General features: G+C 42.5%; 1 protein-coding gene across 2 annotated transcripts in view; it reads left to right on the top strand.

Moving 5' to 3' along the window:
• The window catches only part of WDR48 (WD repeat domain 48), a 39487-nt gene extending 27532 nt beyond the window's left edge, over positions 1 to 11955 (top strand). For both annotated transcript variants that reach the window (XM_070728942.1, XM_070728940.1), the window contains exons 14-19: positions 1187 to 1282; positions 3977 to 4082; positions 4753 to 4840; positions 7812 to 7888; positions 7978 to 8170; positions 9909 to 11955. In XM_070728942.1, the coding sequence (XP_070585043.1) occupies positions 1187 to 1282; positions 3977 to 4082; positions 4753 to 4840; positions 7812 to 7888; positions 7978 to 8170; positions 9909 to 10004 (656 nt within the window). In that variant the 3' untranslated portion in view covers positions 10005 to 11955. The remainder of the gene's footprint in view (positions 1 to 1186; positions 1283 to 3976; positions 4083 to 4752; positions 4841 to 7811; positions 7889 to 7977; positions 8171 to 9908) is intronic.
• The last annotated feature ends 3584 nt before the right edge of the window (positions 11956 to 15539 follow it).

Below are 15539 nucleotides of genomic sequence, written 5' to 3'. Positions count from 1 at the left end.
ATAATCCAATGGAATGGCAAAGGCCAATACAGTTGGTTCCTGCTACATCGCAGGAATTATCAGAACATGGCTGCACGCACTCACAAACTATTTCTGGGACTCCAGCTCCAAATTTTGCCTCAAGCCTTTTCCAATGAATCCTTTTCCAATGATGGATATAGCCACAAGTGGAGGTTTGCAGCCAGAGTTTCCTAGAAGATGGTTTTGCTGATTTATCTGCCATTGGGGTGTAGAGCCCTCTTCTGCCTTCAAAACCGTTAACTGTCTTCTCCTGTAACCCTGGAAAGGGGCCCTTACGAGATGCTACCAGCCAGGCCAGTTGGACAAAGGGTTTTTTAACGAGGTATTAACACCTCCAACACGATGGTGTAACAGACGATGGTCTTTCAAGCACCCATGTGGGTTTGGACAACTTCTCCCGCAATCAGGATCAGAATTGGTGGTGGTGGGGGTCGGAAGGAAAGCAGCCCACCTGCCCATTGTTGGCAAAAGGCAGGACCAGGAAGAGGGTCAACAACCTTCTGACTAGCTGAACAAGTGCAGTGGTTCACTTAACACTAGCAAGAAGGTTCATAATACTGGGCAAAGCTCACTTAATCAATGTCTCAACAACAGAAATGTTGCCCTTAATTGTGATTTTAAATCAAGGACTACCTGTACTCTGTGGGGACAATAGGTCTGCTTTTGAAAAATCCCAGACGCTGCTATTGCTGGGGTGGATTGCGCCCTTCAACAAACACTGCATCTGTGACTAATAGCAGTACTATCACCACGAATCACAGAAGGAAAAGGGGGGACATGATTGAAACATTTAAATATGTTAAAGGGTTAAATAAGGTTCAGGAGGGAAGTGTTTTTAATAGAAAAGTGAACACAAGAAGAAGAGGACACAATCTGAAGTTAGTTGGGGAAAAGATCAAAAACAACGTGAGAAAATATTATTTCACTGAAAGAGTAGTAGATCCTTGGAACAAACTTCCAGCAAACGTGGCTGGTAAATCCACAGTAACTGAATTTAAATATGCCTGGGATAAACATAGATCCATCCTAAGATAAAATATAGGAAATAGTATAAGGGCAGACTAGATGGACCATGAGGTCTTTTTCTGCCGTCACTCTTCTATGTTTCTATGAATTGTTTATAATTAGTTACACATTTTAATTTCCTTCGCATCGCAATTCACAGTGAATCTCGGGGGACTTCTGCTGCAGGCTCTGTTAGAATACTGGCCTAGGACCCACATCAATCCCATGGATGAAGAAGAAAATGAGATGAATCATGGTGAGAACCTCTTCCTTTCCCCCTTGAAGGACTGACACATTTCTGGCCTGTATTTCAAGTTGGCATTCGTTAACTCCTTCCTGTGTTTACAGAAAGCACTGGTGTATTATTTTATAGAACAACCCTTGTGGATCAGTGCCTGTACTTCCTAAAGTGAGGGCAAGATGGGTGGTATATAAATTTCATACATACATATTCCTGAGATAGAAGGTAAAATGTGTATCTTGGATGGCTTTTTTCAAAATTTGCACCACTAAGGGACAGCATCTGCGGAGAGGGGCGGCATACAAATCCAATAAATAATAATAATCATCATCATCATCTAAGGCAGCACCCTGATTGGGGACCCTGACGGACTGGTGAAAGAGGGAATGGGTTTGCATGCTACCTAGATCCGCGCATGTACAGATAAAGCATTGCTCATTTGGTGAACCAGTTCATAACAGGCTAATCAGAGGCCCCTGATCTAAGGCAATGTTCTTAAACTTCTTGGTCTCTGGACTCATTCTTGCTTTTAACTATGGAGGGTCCCCAAAGAGCTTTTGTTTATATAGGGCAGTGATGGCAAACCTTTATTGGTTTGAGTACCAAAGGAGTGTGTGCGCACACGATACTGTGCCTGTGGGTGCCCACACCCATAATGCAATGCCCTTTCCCCGTGCAGGCACAACAACCCCCATGCTGCATCTCTTACACAATCACACGGCCTTCATTGAAGTCTCCAGATTTTTGGGAGGCCTGTTGGGCTGTTTTCGCCATCTCCAGGGTTCAGGAAGTCTTCCTGAAGCCTGGGGAGAACGAAAATGGCTGAAAAGAAGGCCGAAAATCAGCTGAACAGCAAGAACATGCAAGCTGGAATTAACACCAGGCAACGCCTCAAGTGCCCTCAGATATGGCTCTGTGTGCCACCTGTGGCACCCGTGCCATAAGGTTCGCCATCACTGGTACAGGGGATCATGATGTGAGTATATATACCAATCATTGTGTGTCCAATCACATGGCCAATAAAAATTCCTGTTCTGGCCTAGTCTAGTCTAGTCTATGAGCCAGGATGGCACAGTGGTTAGAGTGCAGCACTTCAGGCTATTTCACCTAGCTCCTAGCTGTAGTTCACCAATTCAGATCTCACCACCGGCTCAAGGTTGACTCCCATCCTTCCGAGGTGGGTCAAAGGAGGACCCAGAATGTTGGGGGCAATAGGCAGATTCTGTAAACCGCTTAGAGAGGGCTGTAAAAGTCCAAATGCTATTGCTATTCTATTCTATTCTCTATTAATAGTGATGTTACCATTCAGTCATGTCCGACTTTTGGTAGATATGACTGAATGGAGAAATTAGATATGAATAAGCACAGGTTATATTTATCTATAATTATCCTCGTAATTTTTAGTAGGATGGGATATCTCAAATGCCCAAATTGGAATGTGTGTGCGCAGCGTTGACATCCTAAAGACCAACTGGCTGGATGCGCATGGGTGCCAGCCAGCAGGCCTTTGGGTTTCCAGCGCTCCAGCATGCACATAGACCAGCCAGAAGAGCAGCTGGTGACAGCGCGGATGCGTACCACAGGTTCACCATCACAGCCACAGTATTTACTTATTTAAATGAAATGGATAATAGTGTGGAGTCCTAGAAAGGAGGAGCTCCTTCCCAAAGACCAAAGAGACATTGGGGCTTGGAATGATACATGCTACATTTATTTCCATAAAATAAGAAGCCTGAGACAGACCCAACGCCTTAATGCATGGGTGTCAAACTTACGATTTCACATTGCCGCCACGTGACATTTTGTGACTTTTTTCCATTTGTGGAGCTGGGATGGGTGTGGCCGGCGCATGACGCATCCATCCCACAGGCCGCCAGTTTGACACCCTTGGCTTAAAATCACCAGCTGGGGAATCTGAGGCAGACAGACTGTTCCCAAAACAACGAGTGTAAATGATTGGTGGACAGTGGACAAGGAGAGGTCCAGGGGGAGAAAGGATAAATTTGCCTATGCTGTTTTCACACAAAATTGTTAAAGCCGGCTTTTCTACTTCTGTACCCACATGGAATCTTCAGTAAAGTTATGCTCTTGGGTTTTTTAAAAAAAATGTCCAAGGAGTTTGATGCAGTGGGATGGTTAACACTCTGCCATCATCGCTAATTAAAGTAGACCCAGAAAACAGAGAAATCAAGGAATTATCAGTGAAATCAGCAGTTTGGGAAATATCAGGGAATTTGTGAAAAAAAAACAGAATAAATCAGGGAAAAAACACAAACTATATTAAAATGTTTAAAAGTCATGTAAAACAGAAAGGACCGTGCTGTCTGGCAGAGTCAAGCAAAAATGAGCATAGCTGTGGAAACAATTTGCTTCCTCAGCTACCGATATTTCTCCACGGCTTAGCCATTTAGTATGATGCCATCTATGACCATGCCTCAAATAGATCGCAAGTTACAGGGAAATGTCAGGGAAATATCAGGGAATTTCAAAATGCTTTCCCCCCAGATACCCTGTAGACCTCTCCAGTTCCTGCGGTTATTCTTCATATGTTTGAGCCTTCAGTCTCCTAGTTGTCTTAGATTTAATATTTTGATTGTACATAAAACCTAGATTTCATTCCAATAACAGGTCGTGCTTTTGCCTTGAACTCAGTTATTGTGTGTCCTTAATGAAAACATGTCTTCTTCTCATTTGCCCATCTGGTCACAGTGAATGGTGAACAGGAGAACAGGCTGCAAAAAGGAAACGGGTACTTCCAAGTGCCGCCACACACACCTGTTATTTTTGGGGAGGCTGGAGGACGGACTTTGTTTAGGTACTGAAATTGTGGCAAGGAAGTTGGGAGGGTTGGCGGTCATGTTGGGCTATACTTTTTCATCAGTGCACTAGAGTTAAAGCCTTTGAAGAGGGCCTGTCTTCAGTAGACAACCTACAGGTAGTTCTTGGCTTAAGCGAAATTCATTGAGTCACCATTCGCAGTGACATGGAATCAATGCTCAGATGCTTGGCAATTGGTTGCTTTCCCCCCAGTATTTGCAACTTTCTGACAAGCAGTGTCAGTGGGGAAGACAGGTTGACTTCACAACTGGGTTACTAATTTAACCACTGCAGAGATTCACTTAACAACAGTGGCAACAAGGTCACTAAATAGGGCAAAGCTCAATAGATGTCTCGCTTGGCAATATAAATTCTGGGCTCAAAAGTGGCTGCAAGTCAAGAACTCTCCCTACAACCCTCCTCCTCCTTCCCTCCCTCTCTTCCCTTCCCTCTCCCTCCCTCCCCACCTCTCTCTCCCTCTCTCTCCACAATACACACAAGTGGGACTTTTATACCACTTTTTCTCCCACGGTGATTGTGTAGGTTGGTTGGGATATCAGGGAAGGACCCACTAATCTGTTTTCCTACATATTCAGTTATTTAACAATTTTTTCCCTTTCAACCTTCAGTGGCATCTCACACCGTTTTCCCAAACTCTTTCCGTACAGGTTGCTGTGCCGAGATTCTGGTGGTGAAACTGAATCCATGCTCCTTAATGAAACTGTGCCACAATGGGTCATTGATATCACCGTGGACGTAAGTGTGCCAAGAAACTAGGAGGGTCTGGAATAACTTCATTTTCTTTCTGAAAACCTTGCTTGCTGAGGCCGTTAATTACCGTGTGTGTCAGGAGCCATTAGAACCAAGCTGGAATAAATATTATAATCTTCAGTAGCCTCTTTGCAGCTATATTTTTTACAAATCCTTGCCATTAGCATAATTATTAACAAGGTAAATAGAAAAGCAGTGGGGAGGAAAAGAGAAAAGATATGTGAAGAAAGATAAGAAAAAAGAAAAAGAGGAATCTCAGACTCTCTTACAATAAGGCATTAACATCAAATCACAACTTTTTGTTTTTTTCATAATAATATGAACAAACCATTTCAGTCTAATTGGTAAAGCCCAAAGTCAGAGTTTCATTCTTTTCCACCTCAAGCACCAGGTTTAGAAGCAGTCTCCACGTGTGTGTGTGTGTGTGTGTGTGTGTGTGTGTGTGTGTGCGCGTATGTTCTTTTCTTCAATCAAGGTAGTCAATTTTGAAATCTCAGTCAACAAATCCTTACCATTAGGCATTCGCCCTGAGATTAAAATGACTGAGGAGTATTAACCCTTAACCATAGACATCCAATTTCATCATAATGACTGCTCATACAATTTAGTTAATCTATGAAAATAATAGGAACTGTTGTTAAATTTACTTTGTATAGTTACAATTTTCCTTTATTGATCAAATTAATAAATTTTATAAAATCTAGGGAACAGTCCATTTGTAAAAATATGTTCCAAACATTTTGGAAAACTGTTGTGGTCACTATTGATTGATTGATTGATTGATTGATTGATTAATTAGATTTGTATGCCGCCCCTCTCCGTAGACTATGACCTCAGGTCTGTGGTTAAAGGTCTAAAACTGTTTCACCCTGTTCTATAAATGGATACTGAGATAATCACATCCAAGTTAAAAATTATAATTATTAGAAATTAATAATAAACATTATTTTAACTTCTTCTCATGCCCATCCAAGAGAAATGCTTGAAAACCCTGGAAGAATATTTAATATTCCTGGAATTTGAGAGAGGTGCTATGACCAGAATAGAAAACCTTCCCTTCCCCTTCTATTTCTCTCCACTCCTTCGCTTCTCCGTTCTCCTTTCTACTTCCTTTTACTCTCCCTTTGCCTGAGTTATTCTTATTCTAGCACATCTCATATTTAACAGATTGATAGTATATTCCAAACTTTTATACTAGTGGTGCCTCTTCTAAAATCATTGTTTTTATATCATTTCTATGTACTGTATATAACTCTTTAATCTAGGTATATGTCACCAATCTAATGCTGCCTCTTAACCTAGTTTTGTCTCCTGGGTCTACCATCAATTTCAATTTTTATACCAAAATAACTGCTATGACTTAACTTTCCAAGACAGTTATTATCTCTCATATCTTTTAATTTTGAGCCATATTGCTTTCTCCCCATCCTTAATGTTGTGATTCAGCCTGAGGCTGCTCAGGGACCAGCTGTGTCTCTGCTGGCTCCATGCCCGGAGGAGGATGACAGCGCAGAGGAGGGGGCTGAACAGTCGGATGGGGGAGAGGAAAATCAGGAATGGGATGAAGGAGAACAGCATGAGAGCCCCGGGGGGGGGGGGGGGGGGCTCTCCCCAGCCAGTAGCTTGGAGTCATTAGGTGATGACGCACAAGCTGTCATTGACATGAGACAGCGACGTTCAGAGCAACGAAAGGAGCAGTTAAAGAGATATTTCCACCATTGAAGTAGAAACAGCTGGGTTTGGGTGTGGTACTCATCAGCAGGGTTTAAAAGGCAGGCAAGCCTTTTAAGCCATGTGGAGTGTTATCAGCTTGGCGTGGCATTATCCTGTCTTGTTTCTCGGCGTCTCTGTTCCTGGCTTGTGGCCCAGCAGCTTTGGAAGATCCGTGGGAGGTATAGGTCTGCTATTTTCAGCCTTGGCTTGGCAGCAAGAATTCTGTATTGCTGCATGGACTTTTGGCCTTCGTGAATATATCTGAAGATACAGCATTTTCCTGTTTGTAAGGACATTTTCTGTTACCTGTGTTTTTCTTGAATTTTATAAAACTGCCTTTGCCTTTTACCAGTGTGTCTGGCTTCTCTTTTTGGGTTGGTATTGGCTTCTGGAGTGACCCAGACAGAACACTTAATATCTTTGCACATCACCCCCCCCCCATACCTATCATTTCTAAATGCCCAATAAAAAGTGAACATTTTAATTGTTAGTTTATAGGAAGGTCTTATAGTCATATTAATTATTCATTTTAACATCTTATATTACTCCAATAACATCGGCCTCAGTTCTTGAGTCTAAACTGAAATTTAGTAGCTAGCTAAATCTGTATCAGATGTAGATAGTCCTTGATTTACAACTGTAATGGAGCCTGCTCATTGGTCATAAGCCATGACAATTAAAAAACCCATCTTGGTCATGTGATCAGTCTGACTTAAGCAAGTCTGTGGTTAAATGAACTAAAGGTTTTGCTATGGGCCAGAGGTACTGATTTTCAGTAAAACCCTTGTACAATGCAGTCACGTGGATATGGGATGCTGCACAGGACTTGAAACTGTTTGTAGTGTAAAGTTTGATTGTGCGACCATACTCACAAACATTGGAACTTTGAATCCAGACTATAAGTAGTCCAAAGGCCCATCATCTCTTTGAATGGTCACTAAGTGTCCAGTTGCAAGTTAAGGACTGTGAGCATGTTCTGTACGTATCGGCTATGTTCTGAATCCCATTACACAGGTAATCCTCGACTTACGACCACAATTGAGCCCAAAATTTCTGTTGTTAAGGGAGACATTTGTTAAGGGAGTTTTGCCCCCATTTTTAGATTCTTTCTTGCCACAGTTTTGTTAAGTGAATCACTGAGCGAACTGTTGTAAGTCGATGACTACCTGTATATGAACTACACAAATACTTATAAGAATGAAAGAACATGGACCTGATTCCTAATTTTATTTTAATTTTGCAGAAAAACATGCCAAAATTTAATAAAATTCCTTTCTACCTCCAACCTCATTCTTCTTCCGGGGCAAAAACATTAAAGAAGTAAGTATTCAGCAGAGAATAAAAAAGGTTTCCTAGAATACAGAAAACCAATTCGTCTAACTCAATACCAATTTCCACTTTCTCCCTAGGGATCGGCTCTCAGCCAGTGACATGTTGCAAGTTAGGAAGGTGATGGAGCACGTTTATGAAAAAATAATAAACCTCGACAACGAATCCCAGACGACAAGCTCTTCCAATAATGACAAAACAGGGGAACAAGAAAAAGAGGAGGACTCTGCCGTCTTAGCTGAAGAGAAGATTGAACTCCTGTGTCAAGACCAGGTAGGCAACCCTGAGCTCTCCTCATAGAAGGAGAAGGGATGGGATGCAAGTAGGAAAAGTCTAAATCGGTGTTTCCCAGCCTTGAACTGTTGAAGATGTATGGCCCCCAACTCCCAAAATCGGGAAACATTGGTGTAAATGGTCAAAAATTGTCCTGTACAACTGTCATTTTATCAATTACATACCGTGCACCTTATACACCAAATACAGCCATTTGTGGCCTCCCAAGCCCCGCCCTCCACATCCCATTTTCACAAAAAAACAGGGCCTTTTTTCGCAGAGGGTCTGGGGAGTCTGCAGATTGCTCCTGGGGGCTTGGGAAGGCAAAAACACCCATTTTTGCAAAAAAAAATGGGCCATGCCGAGAGTTTGGGAGGTTTGCAGAGTACTTCTGGAACCCTTACCTCCCTCTTTAAAATCTTGGTACATCTTATATACCAGTGCATCTTATCTTACCTACAAAAGTATAATTATATTCAGGAATTTTGAGTGCTAATTCAACAGCTGCTTCCAAAGAGTTCACCCGGGGTGAGCTCTACTGACTTTCCCTACTGGTTTGGGGTCAAGTCGTAAGTATGCATTTTGTATGCGCTTGCTTCCCTCACACACATGCCCCCCCCCCCCCCATTATTCCTGGGTTAAACTAGTCTGTGCATGCGCAGGAAGCTTTGCGCATGCACAGAACATTATTTTTGCATAACAAGGCTCCAGAATAGAAGCTTTAGTTCCTAACAACCATGGGAAATTTGCTTTTCCCATAGTCTTAGGCGACCCTTGTAAAACGATCGTTCAGCCCCCAAAGGGGTCCCGACCCCCAGGTTGAGAACCACTGCACTACCGGTTCTATAGAGCCAGCCCGAACCAGCAAGAAGCCACCTCTGGGTTCACCCCGGACCCAGAGAATAAAAAAATACTCCATTAAATCAATGCTGAGATTCACACAACTTTAACTGGCCAAGGTTGAGAAACTCTGCATTTAATGGCAAGGCCCCTCCTCGATCCTGTTCCTCAGTAGGTTACTTCAGCCACTAAGTGGGTGGGTATGGCTTTGAATGCCTGGTATCTTCTGGAAACCCAGCCGCTCGGGGGCAGTGGGGCCAGTGGAGCTCTCCGTCCCCGCTTCGGCGTCTTCCGCCAGCTGGCATATGACCGGCTTTCCAACTCTCCTTGGCCGAAAGCGGGCGGACAAGCCAGGCTCTCCCTGCCCGCTCGGAGGGACCCACGGACGAGCAACGTGGCTTCCCGAAATGCAGGCGAGCGAGAGCCAAAGAGGCCCCGGCCGTCTTTTGCCCACCCTTAACAGAAGGGGCTACCTTGGCTCCCCGCAGCGAGGAATCGGCCGGGATGCTGCCAAAAGTTTACGTTTAAAAGAAAAGTTTTGGGGGACTTTTAGGAGCTGACTTTTAGGATACTGACACCCATCGTTCCCAACCGGGAGGAGGATCAATCAAGTGTTTCTCAACCTCAGCAATAAGGCAAAAGGGGTGGATTTTGGGATTGCACGCATTATTCGCTTTTACACTGATTTCTATGGGGAAAATTGCTTCTATTTACGAACGCTTCTACTTACAAACCTGGTCACGGAACCCATTAAGTTCATAAGTAGAGGTACCACTGTATTTCCCTTATCCATCTTTGTATTGTTTTCCAGAAATGCTTAGCTTTGGGGCAAGTCCACCATTGGTGAATGGAGGTGCCTAATTTTACTAACCCTACGAATTATTATTTTATATGGCAGGTTTTGGATCCAAATATGGACCTTCGAACCGTTAAGCATTTCATATGGAAAAGTGGGGGTGACTTGACCCTTCACTACCGACAGAAGTCGACGTGAAGAACCCAGTGGAATCCAACTGGTTACTAACCAACTCGAGCTTCCCGTGCTGGATCCAGCTTAGTACTCTAGAAACCCACTTAAATGCTAAGATCTGACACTTTTAATGACTCAGCGCAGACAGAATCTACTTGAAGTGATAATAAATCTGTAACATAGAGGAAATTTGTAATGATGTAAACTCAAAAGTTGTCTGTAGCCAGTGAAAGAGGCCCTCGACTGTTTCCTGTTAAGGTACCTACAGAGACAAATTGAACTAGTGTAGGTTATCTCTCCCTTTTATTTCCAAGATGTTCATTCTTTATTCACTCAAGCTTGCTATGAAAATGTTTTCAGTCTTGATGCTAACTCATTTTCAGATTTTTTTTTAAGGAAAAAAACCTTGCATGTACTGTATTTTGCTAATACATCCCAGGTAGTGAATTTTGACCGTTATGCCAGATAAGTCTACTTAACCATGCAACAGATCACTCATCTTGAACAGTTTCTGTAGTCTAAACTGGAGAGGCTAATGTCCTTGCTGATGATTATCTCTCATCTGTGATTTTAATTTTTAGGAAAATGTTTTGATACTGACTCAAGAATCAGCTATTACAGGGCGAGTTCATTATGTGGACGTCACAATGAATTCATTCAGCATCTTTAGATTCAAAATACATAATTTCCATTGTGCTAGAAGTTGGCATCCTGGTTCACTTCCACAGGATCTTATTTAACATTTGGCAGAAACCTGTCCTATGCGATAGCAAAAAAAAAATTCCCCCTTGTTTTCTATGTATTTTGTTGATGTTGTAAGATGTATCACAAACTCTGCCTGTCTTGGCTTTTTATTCTGTAGTCTTTTTTTAAAAAATAACCATCATATTTTATTTGTACTCCAGTCTTTAGCACCTCAGTGGCTAAAGAAAAACCGAGTTTATTTTAATTGAAACGAGTGTTCTTTTAATAGTAAGTTTTAAGCACAAATGCCTTTTAAAAAGTCTGATAAATCTGGATCCTTTCTTTCCCTTTCCTCCTGAAATTAATATTCTTTTTCCTTCCTGATGAGTGTTGGTTGATTTAGACTACATCCATTACTGAAGATGTATTTGAAGTGTAGGTACATTAGGAAGAAAACTTTGTTCTGGCTTTGATTTTGCAGTAAGATGCTAGTACACTCCCCTTACAGAGAGGAACAAGGTGGACATTTGACCTAACGCTCCTACTGGGACTGGGCAGGAATTATACGAATCAGTAAAAATGATATAGGATGTTGTTTTATTGACTAATGGTAGGATATCTTTTGAGCTATTCAGCTGTCTTTTTCTGAGCATTTTTCTTTCAGAAGAGAACCATTTTTCTACTGAGTGTTGCAAGAGAAATCACAGCTGCTTTCAGGTTCCCCCCCCCCCCCCCCATTCATATTGTGTGGTTTGTAACCACATACTGTATTTATTTACAGACATTGCAAGGTTGTCAGTGTGACTGTGGTGCTGGAGTTAGATATGTTTGGGTTGGCCATGTGCGCTTATTGTTGAATGAAGATCTGATTCGAAGGGAAGCCTGCACAGGTCTTTCATACTTTGAGCCTCTTTGTGTAAATTTCATCTTTTATGTACAGGTGTAGTTTGCCATATCTGTGCAACATTGCAGTTGAGTAAAGTAGGTTAATTCATTGACTAAAACTAACTGTAACTTGTCCGGGTTAATAATCCTTGAAAGTCTGCAATTCAAATTTTATACCCTCCGTACCTCCACCAAAAGTAATTTTAACTCTTTTATCCTGTTTTATTTTTAAACTCGGCGAAGGTCCTGTTTTGTTTTTAAACTCAGCGAAGGTTTCTATTTTATTTCCTACACCCGGAAGGAACCATTTTAGAAAGATTAGCAGATGGCCTACCAATGCCAAAAGAACAAATATGTACTTCACAATTGTATAGAAGTAATAATAATAAATCTTTAGTTAAAAATTTAAGCTGTCTGGGGTGTTTCTTTTAAAAGTGTCCATTTCATTGTTCCAAAAAGGAGAATGTGTAAGATCTATGGTATGAAAATGTTTTGAAAATATTAATTGGGCATAAGAGGTGTTTATAACCCAATGTGTTTTTAAGAACACTCCACATTTTCCTAAGTCTTTCCTAACAAAATTGGGCTCTGCCACTTTCTTCAATTATGTGTAAGTGCAAAGCACAATATGAGCGTAGGTCAATGGCTGCTAATTCTTGACATCTCATCTTACTGTGCCTGGCAGAACCCTGTAAAAACACTTGGAGAACTCTCGAGAGCAGGGTGCTTGTAAAATAGCCTTATGAGTGACAAAAGCAGCTCTTGTCCAGAGGGGTTTGCTGGCATGGGCTTCACCTTATGGCTGCCAGTTGGTTTCTGGGCATAACTGCTCCTTTATTTAAAAAGCTATAAATGGCAGGAGGCCAGGAGAATTGAAGAACCAGCTCCCATAAGTCTATGCATAGATTAAGCTGACTTTTTTTTTCAAACTTCCCAAAATCCCCACCCAATGTGCTAGAGGTTGAAGTCTACTGACATTGAGAAAAGCTGGTCTGAGATACCTTCTTTCCAAGCTGTCAGTAAGGTGCTATTAATCGGTTGATGGGATTTTGAGATATGATTTTTAGTATGTCAGAGTGCCTGCTGGGCCACTTGGTTTAAGCCAGTGCTAATTAAATATTTTCTATTACGCCTCCACTAGAAAGAAATAAACAAATTCATGCGCCCCCCCCCCAACTCTCCGATCTGGACCCCCAAAGGAATTTTAGTATGAATATTTATTATTATTATAAGCTGCAAGGCTGGGGCAGGGTGCACTACGCACTTACCTGGGAGTAAGTCCTACAGAACTCAGTGGAACCTGTTTTCGGTTAGGTTAGGGCAGGGGTAGGCAAAGTTGGCTCTTCTATGACTTGTGGACTTCAACTCTAAGAATTCCTGAGCCAAATCATGCTAGCTCTGGAATTCTTGGAGTTGAAGTCCACATGTCACAGAAGAGCCAACTTTGCCTACTCCTGGGTTAGGGGAATCAATTGAGAGGAACCACGCACATACCCTGGGGTCAAATGCTCTCCCCCCACCCACTCACTCTGCCCCCTACCCCCCCAGGAGGGGCGCCCCACTGTTTGAGAAGCACTGGTTGAAGCAAATGGTACTTTATTTTGTTCAGTGTGCCTTTATGCGGGCCTGCTGTTGTCAAACCTCTGGTTTAGGACTAGTTTCACAAGATATTTAAGACAATACACATTCCACTGTAAATCATTGCAAGACTTTAATAGCTGTGACAATGTTACCAAGTTAAATTCTAAAAACAAAATGGCTTCAGGTTAGAATAAATCTCTCTTAAAACAAAGATGGGCAACTTTCGCAATCTTTAAAAATAAGTAACTCATTTCAGAAACAACCAACAGAAAATGATCTTTGAAAGTCCATCCCTGCATGTAGGTCAGTGATTCTCAACCCCAGCCACTTTTTAAGATGCGGGTACTTCGGTAGGTCGGATCTCTCGGTGGTGGAAGGGTGGCGAGCGGCGTTGCTGCAGGTGATGGGGCCGGGGCCAATGGAAAGTGCAATGCCTCCAAAGGAAGATTTGCGAGTAGAATTGGGCAGTGACAACCAAGAAGTACCAAATGAGACGGCTCAACAAAGCCAACTGCATCTGCCGCCTTCACTCTCCTCAAGGGCATCACCAGTGAAAGATACCCCTGAGAAGCAGCCAAGCAGTTGCTACAGTGTGTCTGTTGATGACCAACCAGGATACCTTCAATAATATTTTGGATGAGCTCAAGAACTTCATGTTTACTATTGAGAGTCAAGTCCAAGCTATTGAACAAATAAGCACCTTTGGTCAGTTTAACGAAGAAGTCCATCTACTTTGAGATGAAACTAACTTCAATCTACAGTGTTCCCTCGATTTTCGCGGGGGATGCGTTCCGAGACCGCCCGCGAAAGTCGAATTTCCGCGAAGTAGAGATGTGGAAGTAAATACACTATTTTTGGCTATGAACAGTATCACAAGCCTTCCCTTAACACTTTCAACCCCTAAATTACAATTTCCCATTCCCTTAGCAACCATTTAGATTATTACTCATCATGTTTATTTATTAAAGTTTATTTTAAAAAAATGTTTTTTAAAGGCAGACGAAAGTTTGGTAAGGACATATTGACGTCATCGGACGGGAAAAACTAGTATAGGGGGGGAAAGCTGCGAAGTATTTTTTAATTAATATTTTTGAAAAACCGTGATATAGACACTCCGCGAAGTTCGAACCCGCGAAAATCGAGGGAACGCTGTATTTATTTATTTATTTAATTGGATTTAAATGATCCTCTCCAAGGATTTGGGGCAGCTCACAGCAAGTACAAAAAACAGAATATGAATCCAATTAGTACATTAAAAGAACCATTACATTCAATTAAGAACCTGGCTTTTTACCCATAGAGTCCAATTACCATCTTAAACACACACCTTCTCCAATGCACTGCTGCGGAGAGTACAACATGGGGGTGATACTTCAGCCTGATTGGTTAGGGACTGAGTTAGATTAGAATAATAATTAGCTCCGCCCCCTAGCTACCCCCAATAGCTCAGTCTTAAAAACTCAGTCGTAGTGTAGGGACTAGAGCAGTGATGGCGAATCTATGACACGCGTGTCAGCACTGACATGCGTAGCCATTTTCAGTGACACGCGGCCACCGGCATGCTGATGCAGCCGCTTTCGGAGAGTTACGTTTCATCCTCAGCTCCTACACGACCAGGTGCAGTAGCCGAGGGTAAAAAAATTGCTGTAGTGTAGACTGTAGAGAGAGTGACTCTGTGCCAGAGGTCTGTAGGCCAGAACAGCAGAGCTCCGGCACAGCGTCTAGGCCTGGGACTTCCGGTAGGCCGAACCTCCGGCTGGCGCAGCAGGGAGCAGCGGAACGCCGCGGGGAACGCATATCTGAGGCCCTGTTATCGCTGTCTGGAGGCCCTGTGATCGCTGTCTGGAGGCCCTGTGATCGCTGTCTGGAGGTCATTACTGAGATAAGTGAGGGGAGGCTGGAAGAGGCCTGTGCTATGGGTGCCGTTTCCTGCCATTAATTTACATAAGGAACGCCATCTTGCAGCATAGTACAGACTCCATTTCACCACTATTACTGTTGCGCACCCTTATTAACCCCTATTTCTGCTTATTAACTCTGCCCTTTCCTAAAAGACAGTTAACCCCTAGTTGCCTGCAGGGCTATCTATAAATCTTCTGTCACTGCCCCTCTGATGGAGAAGCCAAAAAATAAAAAACCAAGGTTAAGTAAAGGAAGTGGTAGTAGCAGTAGCCGACCCTTTCAAGAGACATGGACTGAGATGTATGGCATTATAGAAAAAAATGGCAGATCATTTTGTGTTCTATGTAGTGAAACGGTAGTAAGCAGAACGTGGAATATAAATAGACATTTTGAAACTAATCATTCCCAGCTCTTGAAAAAAAGTGAGGATGAAAGGAAGGAATATATTTCCAAGCAGCTACACCTTCATAAGAGCCAATCTAATGCCATCCTTAAATTTGTAAAAAG

The sequence above is a fragment of the Erythrolamprus reginae genome, chromosome Z (genome assembly GCF_031021105.1).
Source record: "Erythrolamprus reginae isolate rEryReg1 chromosome Z, rEryReg1.hap1, whole genome shotgun sequence".
NCBI classification, from domain to species: Eukaryota; Metazoa; Chordata; class Lepidosauria; order Squamata; family Dipsadidae; genus Erythrolamprus; species Erythrolamprus reginae.
This window is presented reverse-complemented; position numbering and strand designations above follow the sequence as displayed.